The sequence below is a fragment of the Caloenas nicobarica genome, chromosome 4 (genome assembly GCF_036013445.1).
Source record: "Caloenas nicobarica isolate bCalNic1 chromosome 4, bCalNic1.hap1, whole genome shotgun sequence".
In the NCBI taxonomy this organism is placed as follows: Eukaryota; Metazoa; Chordata; class Aves; order Columbiformes; family Columbidae; genus Caloenas; species Caloenas nicobarica.
In genome coordinates, this window is record NC_088248.1 from 77985804 (window position 1) to 78001003 (window position 15200).

The following is a 15200-nucleotide window of genomic DNA, read 5'->3' on the forward strand; positions in this document are numbered from 1 at the left end:
CCACCACCTCTCTGGCCAACCTGGGCCAGGCTCTCATCACCCTCAGGGCAACAATTCCTTCCTCATGTCCAGCCTGAATCCCCCTCCTTTAGTTTAAAACCATCACCCCTTGTCCTATCACAACAGGCCCTACTGAAGAGTCTGTCAAGAATATTTTCAGCTACAACCTGTAACTGGATCGGGCAGGATTTGTTGCTCTAAATTTGCCAGTCCATGACCAGCCAGAAGGGGATTAAGAACAAGTTTCTGAAGTTTAGAATAGAGTTGCTCCAGTGGTTCTGTGCCCGTGTTCTGCCTTTTCCCCCACAGTTCAAGCCTCTTCATCTCTGCTGCCCTTCCAGCAGACTGAGATCACCTCTTGCTTAACAGGGACCAAACCACAGGGTACGACCCAGCGCCCTCCCGCTGCACCGAAACCCGCCGGGTGGGATATTTACTCCTCCATCAAAATGGAAATAGAACAGAAATTAAACAAAAGGAAAAACGAGTGGGAAGGGGATGTTTGGTTTTTTTTTTTTTTGAAAACAAACATTGATTTGAATAGATCTATTTTGGTATTTCCCTGTTAAAAAATGAAAATCTGGTCCTTCGGTAGTTCTTGTTCCATCTCACTCTCAAAATCTCTCACTTGCTGCGGAAATGGGTTCTTGCAAAACCAGCGTGAAACGTGGCAGTGCTTGTGGGGTGCGCAGAGTTTGAGTCATTCGAATTTAATTTCGATTAGGCTCAAAAGGTATAAGGAAAAGCGTAAGGAAAACATTAAGAAGGGGAGGATGTAAAGGCAATAATTTGTATAGCGCAGTTGGGAGAGAGCTCTTGAGCTGTTTGGATGGAATTAACTCATCTTGAGGCAGATGAAATCCCGTCTCTGGGTGTGTGTAAAGGTTGGGAGGGAGGGAGGGAGGGGATGAACGTGCAGGACGTGGAGGGGCCGGGGCCTGAGCTGGAGTGTCGGGAAAGGCCGAGGCCAGGGGGCCCGGGGCTGGAGTGTCGGGAAGGGCCGAGGCCGGAGGGCCCGGGGCCGGGGCCGGTGTGTCAGGAAAGGCCGAGGCCGCAGGGCCCGGGGCGGTGCGGCGGCCGCTGTCCGTGGTGATGAACCGGGGCCCGGCGGGGCAGCAGCCGCAGGAGCCCCCGCACGGCTCTGCCTGGCGCTCTGGAGCCCCATTGCAAAGGGCTCTCATCCTCCTGTTCCCGGTGTTTTCTTAGGGGGCAAGCATGAAGGAGAATGGTGTTGCTTGGGAATGAGCTCAGCTCTTCCCCGTGTTCTTGCGTCCAAGGTGTCTTGTCCTTTTTTTTGAAAGAAAATGATTTATTAGTACAAATGGATCTCTCATTTGGAAATAGAGCTGTTAGAGTTTTGGGCCGCTCGCAGCAAGAAAGGCCTTGAGGTGCTGGAGCGGGTTGAGAGAAGGGAACGGAGCTGGCGAGGGGCTGGAGCACAAGTGTGATGGGAGCGGCTGAGGGAGCTGGGGGTTCAGCTGGAGAACAGGAGCTGAGGGGAGACCTTCTGATCTCTGACCTGCCTGAAAGGAGCTTGGAGCCAGGGGGGGTCGGGCTCTGCTCCCCAGGAACAAGCGCCAGGACCAGAGGAAACGGCCTCAAGTTGCGCCAGGGGAGGTTGAGGTTGGATGTGGGGAACAATTTCTTCCCCAAAGGGCTGTGGGGCATTGGAACAGGCTGCCCAGGGCAGTGCTGGAGTCACCATCCCTGGAGGGGTTGGACAGACGGAGATGAGGTTCTCAGGACATGGGGCAGTGGTGGATTTGGCAGTTTTTGGTTAACAGTTGGACTCAATGATCTTGAGGGTCTTTTCCAACCAAAATGATTCTATGATTCTGTGTTTCTGAATCTGAAGGAGTGTCGTGTGTGTGTAGTGGGTTGACCCTTGCCAGCGGCTGAGCCCCCACCCACTTGCTTTCTCACCCCTCACCTCCAAGAACAACTAGGGAGACAATGTGAAGGGCAAAGGCAAGAAAACTTATGGGTTGATTTAAAGACAATTTAATAAATAAAGGGGAAAAAAATCCCCACCATATGATGCAAGGCAATCACTCACCACCTCCCACCAGCAGACCGATGCCCAGCCAGTGTCTGAGCAGTGGCTACTTTTGAAAAAAACACCCCTTTCTACCCAGCTTTATTGCTGAGCTTGACGTTACGTGATATGGAATATCTCTTTGGTCAGTTGGGACCAGCTGTCCCAGCGTGTCCCCTCCCAGCCTCCTGCCTTCCCCAGCTTGCTTACTGGGGGGACAAAGAAACAGAGAAGGTCTTGATGCCATGTAAATGCTGTTTAGCAATAACAGAACCACTGCTGTTGTATCAACACTGTTCTGGTCACACATCTAAACCACAGCACTGTTGGTCTACAGTGATGAAAAGGAACTCCACCCCAGCCCAAACCAGTGCAGTGTGTAAAATGTTAATGGGAGGTTCTTTGGTAAAGGTTCTCTAAAGTTACAGGCCAACTGCAAAGTTGTTTTTCATGGTTCATGGATTCATTCCTAGCTTTTCATCTTCTGGTGTGACTGTTTCTCCTTATGATTATCTGGTCAGTCACATGTGCCCACTTGTTGCCCACTGTTCTTCTAAGCCCAGAATACTGCTAACAAGCCCTGGAGAAAGAAAAGGTGCCCCCTTGTAGAATAAAGTCAGTAAAGAAGTAAAGAAAGTAGACAAGTCAAGAAATGATCCTGAAGCATCCAAAGACAGCACTGGTAGCTCTTGCTCTTGACCTGTCACAGCCAATAAAGCCAACCAGTAACCGCAGGTTTCTATTTAAAAGATGACCAGTCATGACTGGTTTAATATGGAAAGGGAAGAATGAAGGGCACCTTGCACCCCCTTCTGCTCAGCATTGAGAACAGGGTGGTCTTAGCTATTTCCAATTAAGTTTTTCCAGGAGGGCTCCTGATCCTGGTACATAGGCTGGAAAAAGGGAGGTAGATGTATATTTTTTTTCTTGTAGGAAATATCTGAGGCCCTTCAGCCAGCTGTGTTATGGAGTTCTCCACCTAGGCTGAACGAACTGTTCTGGAGATCCTGTAATGGAGCAATCCTTTCATCCCCACATTCCCACAGCAAAATTGACAGGAAAAGCTTTGGAAGGGAAGGAAGAACAGAAGGATTTTGCATATAGTGTTGCCTGTATTCTAGTGTGGGTCATTCTCGGAGCAGCATAAGAGGGCTCTGCCGGCTGCATGCAAGGGGACAAGTCTGCTTGGAGGCCTGTATCTAGTGGAGTGCCTCAAGGGTCAGTTCTGGGACCAATACTATTCAATATATTCATCAATGACTTGGATGAGGGAATTGAGTGTAGTATCAGCAAGTTTGCTGATGACACCAAGCTGGGAGGAGTGGCTGACACGCCAGAGGGCTGTGCTGCCATCCAGCGAGATCTGGACAGGCTAGAGAGTTGGGCAGGGAAAAATTTAATGAAATATAACAAGGGAAAATGTAGAGTCTTGCATCTGGGCAGGAACAACCCCAGGTTCCAGTATAGGTTGGGGAATGACCTATTAGAGAGCAGTGTAGGGGAAAGGGACCTGGGGGTCCTGGTGGACAGCAGGATGACCATGAGCCAGCACTGGGCCCTTGTGGCCAAGAAGGCCAATGGGACCTGGGGTGTATTAGAAGGGGGGTGGTTAGTAGGTTGAGAGAGGTTCTCCTGCCCCTCTATTCTGCCCTGGTGAGACCTCATCTGGAATATTGTGTCCAGTTCTGGGCCCCTCAGTTCCAGAAGGACAGGGAACTGCTGGAGAGAGTCCAGCGCAGCCACAAAGATGATGAAGGGAGTGGAGCATCTCCCTTATGAGGAAAGGCTGAGGAGCTGGGGCTCTTTAGCTTGGAGAAGAGGAGACTGAGGGGTGACCTCATCAATGTTTATAAATATATAAAGGGTGGGTGTCAGGAGGATGGAGCCAGGCTCTTCTCGGTGATGACCAACAGTAAGACAAGGGGTAATGGGTTCAAGCTGGAACACAAGAGGTTCCACTTAAATTTGAGAAGAAACTTCTTCTCAGTGAGGGTGACGGAACACTGGAACAGGCTGCCCAGGGAGGTTGTGGATTCTCCTTCTCTGGAGACATTCAAAACCCGCCTGGACGCCTTCCTGTGTAACCTCACCTAGGTGTTCCTGCCCTGGCAGGGGGATTGGACTAGATGATCTTTCAAGGTCCCTTCCAATCCCTAACATTCTGTGATTCTGTGAAATACGAGATGTGGTTCTCCGCTCCATTAGCGTTCTCCAGTTTGGAGACATTATGGTCCAGACTTGTCCCGCTTAAGTGCAGATGCGTCACCGAGGTGGAAGCTCCCATTATAATCAGAGTAAGGGAACGGGCCCAGCTGTAGAGTGAACTGGGAGAAGGCTCAAATCCAGTTTTCATGAATGTCAAGTTGCAGAAGGAGAATTTGCATTTCACAGTGAGTAGCTCCACAGTCTTTTGAGTTTGTGCCAGCTGTTCCCTTTGTAGTAAAAAGCATCCAGCAAACTACAAAGCTCACCCAGATTCTTCTCATTTTCAGTGACTTTTCTTCTGTGATCTTGTTGAATGCAGTGGGACAAGCTCGCCTGCATCATGCCTCATTTCTTCTTGTCCCTCAAAAAGACTGGTCAGGTGTCTGTGAAGTGGTTGGGTCGAATTGGACTCCCTGGTGCTCCTTTGTGGGAGAAGGGGAAGTTTTAAGGAGGGACATCCCACTTCAGAATAGCGGCCACTTAACTGTCTTTGAAGAATAAATCAACAAATTCCAGACAGTTTTCTACTTGGAGAAGGAGTTTGGCACTCAGGACATCAGCAGGTGTGAGGCGTAGCCAAAATTCGTCATGCTGCTGGCGTTCCTGGCTGCAGGAATAAGTTGTAATTCTCTGCGCGAATGTAATAGATTGCTTACAAAGTTTTGGGAGTTAGAGCAGGGACCCCAGAGAATTCTCTTGACTTTCCCTGATAAATGGCTTTGTTGGATGCCATCAGATTCCACCTTTTCTTTGCTTCCACTAGTAATTATGCAAGAAAGATCTTGGACACTGAGAAAAACTTCTCTGTTTCCAGACAAAGCTGTCTGCCTGTTGTCTATAACATGAGCCAGAGGGAGATCAGTTCGTCTGCAGGACTGTCTGGCCACCTCCAGTATAATAATATCTCGAGCATCCTCTTGACCATAGAGATACATTCAATTTTTTCCCCTAAGGTTAAGCTGTGGGACACACTGGGGCACTCAGGGGACACTGCGACCACACAAGATGTAGAAAATCTACAGCAGAGTTTGTTCTGTACCTCGGTGAACAGTTGGACTCCATGATCTTGAGGATCTCTTTCAACCAAAATGATTCTGTGATTCTATGATTCATTCAGTATGGGATGAAGTTCTTCCGGGCTGCTGGTACCCGAAGAGATTAGATGTGATTTGTTGAATCATAGAATAGTTTGGGTTGGAAAGGACCTTCCCAGCTCCCCCAGTGCCCCCCTGCCATGAGCAGGGACATCTGCACCAGCTCAGGTTGCTCAGAGCCCCGTCCAGCCTGGCCTGGGATGTCTCCAGGGATGGTTCATCCACCGCCTCTCTGGCCAACCTGGCACAGGCTCTCACCACTGTCATATTAAAAAATTTCTTCCTTATATCTCATGTAAATCTCCCCTCTTTCAGTTTAAAGCCATCACTCCTTGTCCTATCACTGCAGGCCCTTGTGAAAAGTCGCTCTCCATCTTTCTTGTAGGTCCCCTTTAGGTACAGAAAGGTCTCCCCGGAGCTTCTCTTCTCCAGCTGAACCCCCCAACTCTCTCAGCCTGTCCTCCCAGCAGAGCTGTTCCAGCCTCGGATCATTTCTGGGGCTCCTCTGGCCCCTCTCCAGCAGCTCCATGTGTGTCCTGTGCTGAGGACCCAGAGCTGGACACAGTGCAGAACCAACACTATGTCCAGCAGAGTTTTACTCTGTAACGTGAACAGATGCTTTGTGCAGTGTCACATGAAGGGACCCGCTGCTCAGTGTCCTCCGTTGGGTTCGAGCCTTTGTGGGTGCAGTGTTGGGTGTGCTCACGTTCCTCTGCACCAGCTCATCCACGTACATCAATGGACCCAGGGGATGGTTCATAAAACACCTCTCCTGAATTCCCAGTGTTTGAATCTGGAGGGTTTTTTTTCCCTCACTGTAACAGGGACGAGTGTACCTGTGCTTGTGTCATGTCTTTACATCAAAAATTAACCAGGATCAAGAAATTGAGGCCATTGTATCACAAATTATCTGAAGCCAGATCAGAGCATCCCTTAAATCTGGGCCAGCCTTGTGGCGGTGGCAGCTGCAGCTGAACATTTCCATTGAAAACTTGACTTCCATGGGTTAAATTTCCTACAGTCAGTGTTTAACCTGACTGAAAATGTTCTTGCAAGAAGAGAGGGTTTGGTACTTTACAGAGAGTGACGGGTTGGCCTCTGATCCCAGCACCGGGATCGTGCCGGATGAGGGTTTGGGAACGAGGGTTGTGAAGCTGGTGTTTTGTGGACTGGGAAAATTTGGGACAAGATGAATAAATTCTTTGTTCTGCAAATCAAAAGAAAAAAATAAAAAGATTAGACAGAAGGCGACATGTCAGGGGAGTAATCAGTCCTGTTATTGGGGCGGCTCTAGTTCTCATTTCATTGTCGAGTGTCAAAAATCAAAAGATTTATTTGTTTTTTGAACACTGGCAGTGCAGCTTGGGCTAAGAAAATCAAGTCACTGCTAAAGGGAATGTGCTAAGCCTGAATTTTTTAGATATGTCTATATATCAGATAAATATCTAAATATTAGAGACGTTTAAATTATGCAACGTGTTAAACTAGCCACAGAGATAATTTCATATATTCTGTCTATTGAGAGGTGTATATTGGTCAGTCTGGAAAGATTTCAGATGATAGGTTTATTATTTCTTCTGTTGTAGGGCTACAGCTATACATGGAAGAAATGATCTGTCCTTTTCGTTAAAATATACTGTAGGTTTATACCCTACATAAAATCCTAGCACAGGTTCTGATCACTTTGGTCCATGTCTTTTTGTCTGCAAAAAGCTTTGCCGCTGCCCAGGTCTGATGCTTCAATATCTGAGAGCGTTCTACCTAGATTAGCGATTTTAAAACTATTAATGCCCCAGAAATGTTAACTCTGAAGAATAGTCCAGCATATTTTTTGTGAGTGTGTGTGTGGGCTTAAAAGCTTTTACAGAAGATCAGAGACTGTGAAAACGTTGCAGTCTGCTTTGAAAGAATTTCTCTGGGGGAGTAAACTCTGTTTTTTGGCTCTATCCTGATTTCACAAATCTTTATCAGGAATATTTCTCCATGGACCACGTTCAAGTAGTGCCCCGAATCCGAGAGGAGCGAAACCCTTTGATCCTGGATTCAGATTCGCGGGAAAACATCGGCTGCTTTGATGCTGATGTGAAGGGATGATAGATTCCTCCTCCCTTAGAAGGACACGGGGCGGACTGGGCTCTGTCCGGTCCAGCTTCCCCACAGCCGTGGTGGCCGCCGGAGGACGGCTGGGTCGAGCGAGTGCTGATATTTCCCCGTCTGCTTGAGTGATCTCCAGCAGTTTTGCAATCGGGGATTTCTGAGCCAAAAGGGTTTTTACTGTTTTACCAACTGGAGACCAATTACGCTTAATGCTGGAGGAATACAGCGAGGCAAAACCCGTACCCACAAACTAGGTGAAATCTCGATTTGGGAGCTATTTAGGGAGCGTTAGGAGGCCCAGGAGACTGCAAATGGAAAATAAATGTCCAGGGAGACATGATAAAATTGACGTTAACACAATAAAACTGCTGCCTAGTGTTTGCAATTGTCAAATATAGTCTTATAAAAGGCAGGAGATGTTAGTGAGCCGCGTGTCACAGCTGCTTGCCCTCGGCTTGGCTGTAACCCTCGTGTGGGGCATGTCGATGTGGAAAGGGTCACACAGGTGATGCCAGCCCCGTCCCTCGCTCCGAATCCGTCCTCCTCCCTCCTGAGCCAAATTCCCCATCCGGCAGAGCAGCTCAGATGGCATTTGGGTGCTTGGTGCAAGGGGTGGAAGGAAAGCCCAGTAAGATTGATGAGCAGGATTGTGCCCTACCCCGATAGAACTCTTAATTATTGTGTTCCCTGTACCACCACGTTGGGACCGTCACATTTTTGGGGGTCTGGGAGTGATGCAGGATGTGCAGATGGGATGTTCCCTCGCTGTGTGTTGCTGCTCTAAGTGTGATGGGAGCGGCTGAGGGAGCTGGGGGTTCAGCTGGAGAACAGGAGCTGAGGGGAGACCTTCTGATCTCTGACCTGCCTGAAAGGAGCTTGGAGCCAGGGGGGGTCGGGCTCTGCTCCCCAGGAACAAGCGCCAGGACCAGAGGAAACGGCCTCAAGTTGCGCCAGGGGAGGTTGAGGTTGGACCTGGGGACCAATTTCTTCCCCCAAGGGCTGTGGGGCATTGGAACAGGCTGCCCAGGGCAGTGCTGGAGTCACCATCCCTGGAGGGGTTGGACAGACGGACATGAGGTTCTCAGGACATGGGGCAGTGCCAGGGCTGGGGGAACGGTTGGACTTGATGATCTTGAGGGTCTTTTCCAACCAGAATGATTCTATGACTCTATCTCTGTAGCTTCTTTCACTGTTTCAGCTCTAACCAAGAACCTCTGGGGCACGAGGTTTGAGTTTCTTTACGTGGAGGAGGTTCTTTAACAGCTCTAGTTCCACATTATACAGAGGCTATTTAACAAAATCCCCTGTTTTCCCTTTCCAGCCCAGAACTTCTGCACTCCCCTGCTTGAGGCCATTGCTTTAGATGAGGACGACCACTCGCCCCAGGCGCTTTGGGCAGCATTGGCTGAGCCTTGTGTACCATCATCCAACTAGAAACTTCTGTCTTCTTCATCCTACCTCCTCTTTAGCAGAAATGCCTCTTAAGCATAATTAAAAATATATAAAATAAACATGTTTCCCAGGCCTGTCCATTGCTCCCTTTCATCTTTCTCCCCTTTTTTCCACCACATGTCAACACAACACTCCCCTCCTCTCTGTATTTTGGGGGAGAAGGAGAGTTGCCTTAGCTTTATGCCTTGGCCAACAAGCTTAATGCTGTGTTGGCTTGAACATATCCAAAGGACACAAGCTTCTTGTATGCAAATTTCTTCTCTGATCTTTCCTTTCACCCTCTCTCCCTCTGTCCCACCCTTCGAAAATGAGCTTCCTTGTCCCTCTGCAAGACTCACGATGTTGTTGAAAGGTGGTGGAGCCTGTGTGGCGTGTGTGTTTTAGGAAAAGAATGAAAAATGAAGTAGAATTTGTGCTTTTAAAGAAATTGAACTGGAAATCTAGAGAATAAGTTGGGTTTTTTTGTTCTTTCCCTGTTGCATAAGTACCGGAATGGCTTGTGCCAGGATGCTTGAACTTGTATTAAGGCCTATATTCAAAATGAAATCTCTGCTGAGCTGGCTAACAGAGGGCCAAATTATGCAATGCGATTTCTTAGGGGAGCCTAAATGGAGCGAGAGAGCAATATTAAATGAATTTTTCCTACTTTCAGAAACTTAAAAAAATTTAAATATAGTCAGACGTAGGTGGATACCAACAATCACCCTAATTTTACATACCTGAAATCTTGGTGTTGCTCTCTGTCGGACTTGCATGCATCAGAGTTGCACTTATATATGTTATATATTAGAGCTGTACCTACCTATATGTGATATATTAGAGTTGCGCTTACCTGTACGTGTTCTGCATATTTCACACTCATCTCCTGGTATATTTTAGGTGCCAGGGGCCCAGGACCTGGTGGATTTCTCACCCGTGTACCGATGCCTGCACATATACTCTGTCCTGGTAAGTAACTCTGTGCTGCCTCGTGATGGATGGATTTGGGTAAAAACCACACAGTTACTTCATACAGGCTACAAAAATATAAAGGAATATCTTCTCCAACTGTCGCAGACCCTGGGTTTGTAACATACGTGTTTCTCGGTCATATAGTTTTCCTCCAATAATTCTTCTTTGAGCACAGTAGCTTCATTAATCAGTGCAAATGGAGGAGTTATGGGAGGGAATTGGTTTTAAACGTATTGTTTGCTGCACTTAGGAGAACTTCGCCGCTCTTCAGACATTGTTTGACAGGAGTGGATTTGCTGCCGTCCCACCAAATCCACTGTTTGCATCCATCCCAGTTTCCCTATAGTTGTGCTTTCTGGCCAAACTGAAACTATTCTGTGCTGGCATTTGGTTATTGGCTAAAACGTGCTACTCTGAACTGTGTCATCTTCTTGAGAACTTGTCAAGAGAGCTCCCATCTCTTCTGGCTGAGCCGCCTTTTCTCCTAGCCGTTATGAGTACATAAATAATAATTTTTTTTTTACTTATTTATTTATAACGAGGGCAGGTAAGATGCCCTTTTTAGCTTACCCTTCAACTCATAATTTCTACGCTGCCTTCAGCAGCATGTGAGCCTTATATCTGCGGTCCCAAAGAACGTGTGTCGTTCGATCTGTCCTTTCGGGTCCTTTGGACAGAGGCCGCTTTCCGAGGGCTCCTCTCCACGGTTGAGCAATCTGAAGCCCCGGCAGCACATGAAAGGAGAACTTTCTTCCCAGCTTTCCTCCCTTTCCACAGCCTTGAGAGAGAATTGTTTTTGAGGCGCTTCTAAAGCCGTTTTTCTCCAGCGATACATACAAATGAATTTGCGAAAGGAAAAGAATTGTCATAAAAGACACTTATATAAAATCTTTCTGTGCCCTCAGCTGTTAATAATTATGTAATTTCGCTACCTCGCCTTGATGTTTTATTGGAATGAGAAAAGTTAACCTACCCAAAATGCGTTACTCTGTTTATCTTGGACAAAAACTTCCCCCTCAAACCCGGCGCTGGGAGCCCAGTTCAGGGAGTGTGCTAACTGGAGATTACAACTGGTCTGAAATGCTTTCTGGGCTTCAAAGTGTCACTTTATTTGAAGAAACTTCAGGGAAGAATATGTATAACGCAAACAGAATTAAGAGTCCTATTTGTGTAGATTACGCGCATTCGTTTCATGCAAGGGTGTTTGTTTATTTGCGTATTTATCCATAAAGCTGTTACGAAAAGGATGAAGCGCTTTTGCCGGTGGATATAACAGGTTTGCACGTCTAGAATGGTCTCGTTTCTACATTGGGGCTTTGGTGTTGTCTTGCTGCTTTGCTTTTTAATCTGAAATATAGCAGTTTGTCCTCCGAGGGAGGGAAATGCTGCTTCTAGAAGACGGGTTTCATGGCCGTGGATCTGGATGGGATTGTCTTCTGCTGGAGGTGGGAACAGTGCAGTGGACCTGGTGATGGTGACGTTAAACCTGGTTTTGTGCCAGTGGCTTAGTGTCTTCTGTCCCCATCCTGAGCTGAGATATTCAACCCTTTTCCCCCCTTCTCCATTTCAACCACAAGCCCTAATAATGTGCAAAAATATACAGCAGAGCTCTAAAGAAGGTGTGTTGGTCATACAAAAGCAAGAGAAAAAGGTAACAAACCACAGCAAAAGCTCCTGAAAAGAAAACTGCCCTTTTTCTGACCCGTGATTGAATCCTGCCCTGGCTTTCCAGGCCCAACGTGGGTTGAACAATGTCAGAGATCCAACACGCATCGAGGGAAACGGCCACATCAGTGTCAGACGGAAGGATCATAATGTAATAGTTACCAAAAAATCCTGATATTTGTCATTTACAATAGCGTTATCTAAACGCTTGGCCTGCAGTTAAAAAGGCCCACGTTGAATAAACATTGAGATATTTATTATTTTTAGTGAAATCGACCTTCCAGTCACCTCGGTTTTATGGCTGCGCTGCTTATAAATTCCCAAAGGATTATTTGAAAAATCCTACTCATATCTGCCAGCCTTATCAGCAGGGCAGGAGTTCACATATTGTAACGGGAGGTCAGGCTTCGGTCATGGTCTTACGGAGGGGGCCAGGCACCTGTAAATCCTTCCTTCAGCAACCAAGGCGAAGTACAATATCAAACAGGCAACGAGACTTTTCCAGGAAACGCTGAACTTTCTCAGGAAGGGCAGAGGAGGGAGAAAGAAAGTGAAGGAAGGTCAAGCTGGGGTTAATTGAGAGTTGGACCTTGGTGCGACGGCGGCTCCGGGGAGGACAGGGCTGTGGTGGGGATGCTTTATGGGACTATTCATCGGGCGATTCCTTTTCTTGTGAGAAACGAGGGCGTCTTGAGGAAGAAATGGGCGTAGGGGAGGCTTTGAAAATCTGCAGATGTCGAACAAAACATCACGAGAGCGTTTTTGTGCGTTACGCGCCGAGTCGTACACGCGGGTAACCCGTCTTTGCTCAAATAACTCTTTGATTTCATGTTTTGGGTTTATGTCCCTAAACGGTGCCTGCAACAAGTCCTTACCCTACCTGTGGTTTCTGCCTGTGGCAAATATACTCAGAATTGCGTGAAAAAAGGGCTTTATAGTTGACAGGTTTGGTTTCAAGTTGGTACAAATCGATAACCTCTGAACAACCTCAGTGCCTTGGTGGGAATCCTGGTAATATTAGACAAATGTGTGCTGTCCTTTTCCTAGGAAAATAATAAAAACGACTGGCTGGAACCATGGATATGGTGGTTCTTTGGATGCCAGGAGCATCATATAAAAAGATTCAGAGGGAGAACCGGCAGCAGAACCAGGACACACGAGCCCTGGGGCCTGTCCTGGTCTCCTTGGTCAGTTGGCCAAAGCCTGTGTCTAGTTTTAGCTGATCGTAAATGCTAAACCCAGCTTAGTTTCAGTTCAGCAGCGATGTGCTATTTAAGGACATTCATCTGCAGCGCGGTTAGGCTGTTGGCATCAGGTATATCTTTTCCTTGAGTTAGTACAGAAGTTTGTTGAAAATGGTAATATTATTATGTAAAGAAGAAACAAGAATATTGCCGTGAAGTGATTCTGCCATTGACGTTTTTATCTTTTATGTTGTCTTCGACCAAAGTCTATGTAATGCTGCAGTTGCTTTGATCGATATCCAAAATAAATTAGGAAAGGTGAGGTGTGGGCCAGATGGTTTATCTGCTGGAGCATCTGAACAGCTGTTGGGTGCCTTGTGTTTCAAGGCCAAGACATGGAATTGCTTTGCTTTACACAACATAAAATGAAAAGCAGTTTTTGTTTCATGTTTCCCGTAAGCTGTAGCCAGGCAGAAAGCAAAGAGTGAATGAAGGGCAGAAAGGAATTAAACAAAAGATTTTTAAAAAGCCAAAAAAGGTCAAGAATGTTTTGCACACAGGGTGCTCCCAAGAAGTTGTCGGTGGTTTAAGTTGCTTAAGCTCCTGCTTCAGCCAGTGCTGTTGCTTGTTAGTGCTCATTTAGGCTTTGCCTTAGCTAGGTGGGGTCTTTTTTTTTAGCTTTATGCTAATTGGTAACCAATTACTTTGAGGTTCTTAACATGTTCGTGAAGACACTGGTATTGACACTCCCAGCTCTTTGATGCGAGCTACAAAGGGGTCATTTTAGGGTAAAGAACAAGTGTCCAAAACAGGGGGGAAAAAAAAGAAAAAGCGAGCAGATTCTGATGTAAATACAGGCTTGAAACTGTAGCTGCCTCCTAGCTGATGAAGTATTTCTGGAGAATCCCAGAGCTGGATAATTTAGATAAATAGCAGTTGACAGGTATTTACTATAAATTTGTTGTATCTCGCCGCTGACGTTTTTATCTGCTGTATTGCTTCTTACTCAAAGCCTCTCTAACCCTAAAGCTGCTTTGATGCACAGAATCCATTAGGAAAGGTAAAAAAATGTGAAACAGATAATAAAAAATCCCACTTTGCTAAAAATAATCAATTTAAAAATGTCTTTAAGTTCCTATATTAAAATACGTATGTTCTGCATAGACTATATCCACCCGGTACATTTTTCCTTGCCTGTTTTAGTGACGAATACAACGTTTTATATCTCTTAGCTGCGCAAAGCCAGCTCAGCCTTGGGAGGAGCAACTGGGGTTTATTTTTGCTTATGGCTAAAATCGCTCTGTTTTGATGATCGGGGACCCCTCGGCTCAGGGACTCGAGATGAACTGTTGGACCAAGGATGGAAAACGCTGACTTCGTGTCTCCAAGCTGAGCAGGTTCCATCCGAAGTGGGAGATGCCGCAAATCCGGCGGTGGATCGCTCACCTCCTCCCAACCTTCTCATTAAATAATTTTTTTAGAAAAATTCCTTTTAGAAGTCTGCTGGCATCGTGCTGCCTGCGTTAATCCTCCTTTTTCTGCCTTTGTGGGCTAGTAAATGGGCAGCTGGTTGCCCGTGGTGGCTGTGACGTCCCTGCCCCGTCCCCACCTCTCCGGGGGGGGCTCCAGCGTCCCCACCAAAACGTTTGTTCTTTGGTAACGGGGCAAAACAATTGAAGTTCTTCTTTCAAGGGATGGGAAAGCCTCTTATAGGAACCACAATTCAAATAATAAGAGCTACCCAACCCTCTCTTTCATATGAAAACGTCTCTTTTTTCTCTTTGTAATGCTCGTTGTTTCTTTTATTTGATACTGAAACATGAACCGTACCATGGAAAGTCTGTGGTTTACTTCTATTTTTTGAGATCAGGGTTATAAAGTTTTCCCTCGGTGTCCTTGGGAACTTGAAAACTTTTTTTTTCTTGGTGGGGGGGTGGTGGTGGCGCTGGAACAGTGGAAAAATTTTCCTTCTCGAAGTCTCTGGTAACTCCTTGTTCATCTCCGACACTTTGCAGATTGTCCCATCGCTGTGTCCCTGGCATATCTCAGCGTCTGCTGACTTGGCTGACCCGCTGGTGCCTGGTGGGGTTAGATAGCTATAAACACAGCCCTGAGATCATAGGGAAAGGCTGAGGGTGAGACACTTTGTGCACTGGATTGATAAGGACACAGGAAAAGCCATTAGAGGGAACTGGTGTCGGTGACCTGTGATAACCATTCTGTACTACGTGCTAATGGACCCTGGGTAGTGTGTCTGTCTGTCGTGGCAATAGATTTAACTTTTGTAATTGTCATATTGCTCTTTTAACCCTGTGACCTTATTACCCAGGAGAAAACCACTTGGCTTCGATCAAAGAAGCAGCAAAGAAATCAGTGTTCATTCTAAGCTGGCTAGATATGATCACAGGCAGCCTTGATTCTTAAAATATTCAGCTTGGAAAACAGACATGTTAGGGGGGGAGGGGAAAAAAAAAAAAAAAAAAGAAAAGGGAGGTTTACTACAATAGCCCGGATGCA

At 46.7% G+C, this 15200-nt stretch overlaps 1 protein-coding gene across 4 annotated transcripts in view; it reads left to right on the forward strand.

The window, feature by feature from the left end:
• Positions 1–15200, forward strand: part of EXOC6B (exocyst complex component 6B) — a 304536-nt gene that overhangs the window by 137843 nt on the left and 151493 nt on the right. For all 4 annotated transcript variants that reach the window (XM_065633563.1, XM_065633564.1, XM_065633565.1 and 1 more), the window contains one exon: positions 9763–9831. In XM_065633563.1, the coding sequence (XP_065489635.1) occupies positions 9763–9831 (69 nt within the window). The remainder of the gene's footprint in view (positions 1–9762; positions 9832–15200) is intronic.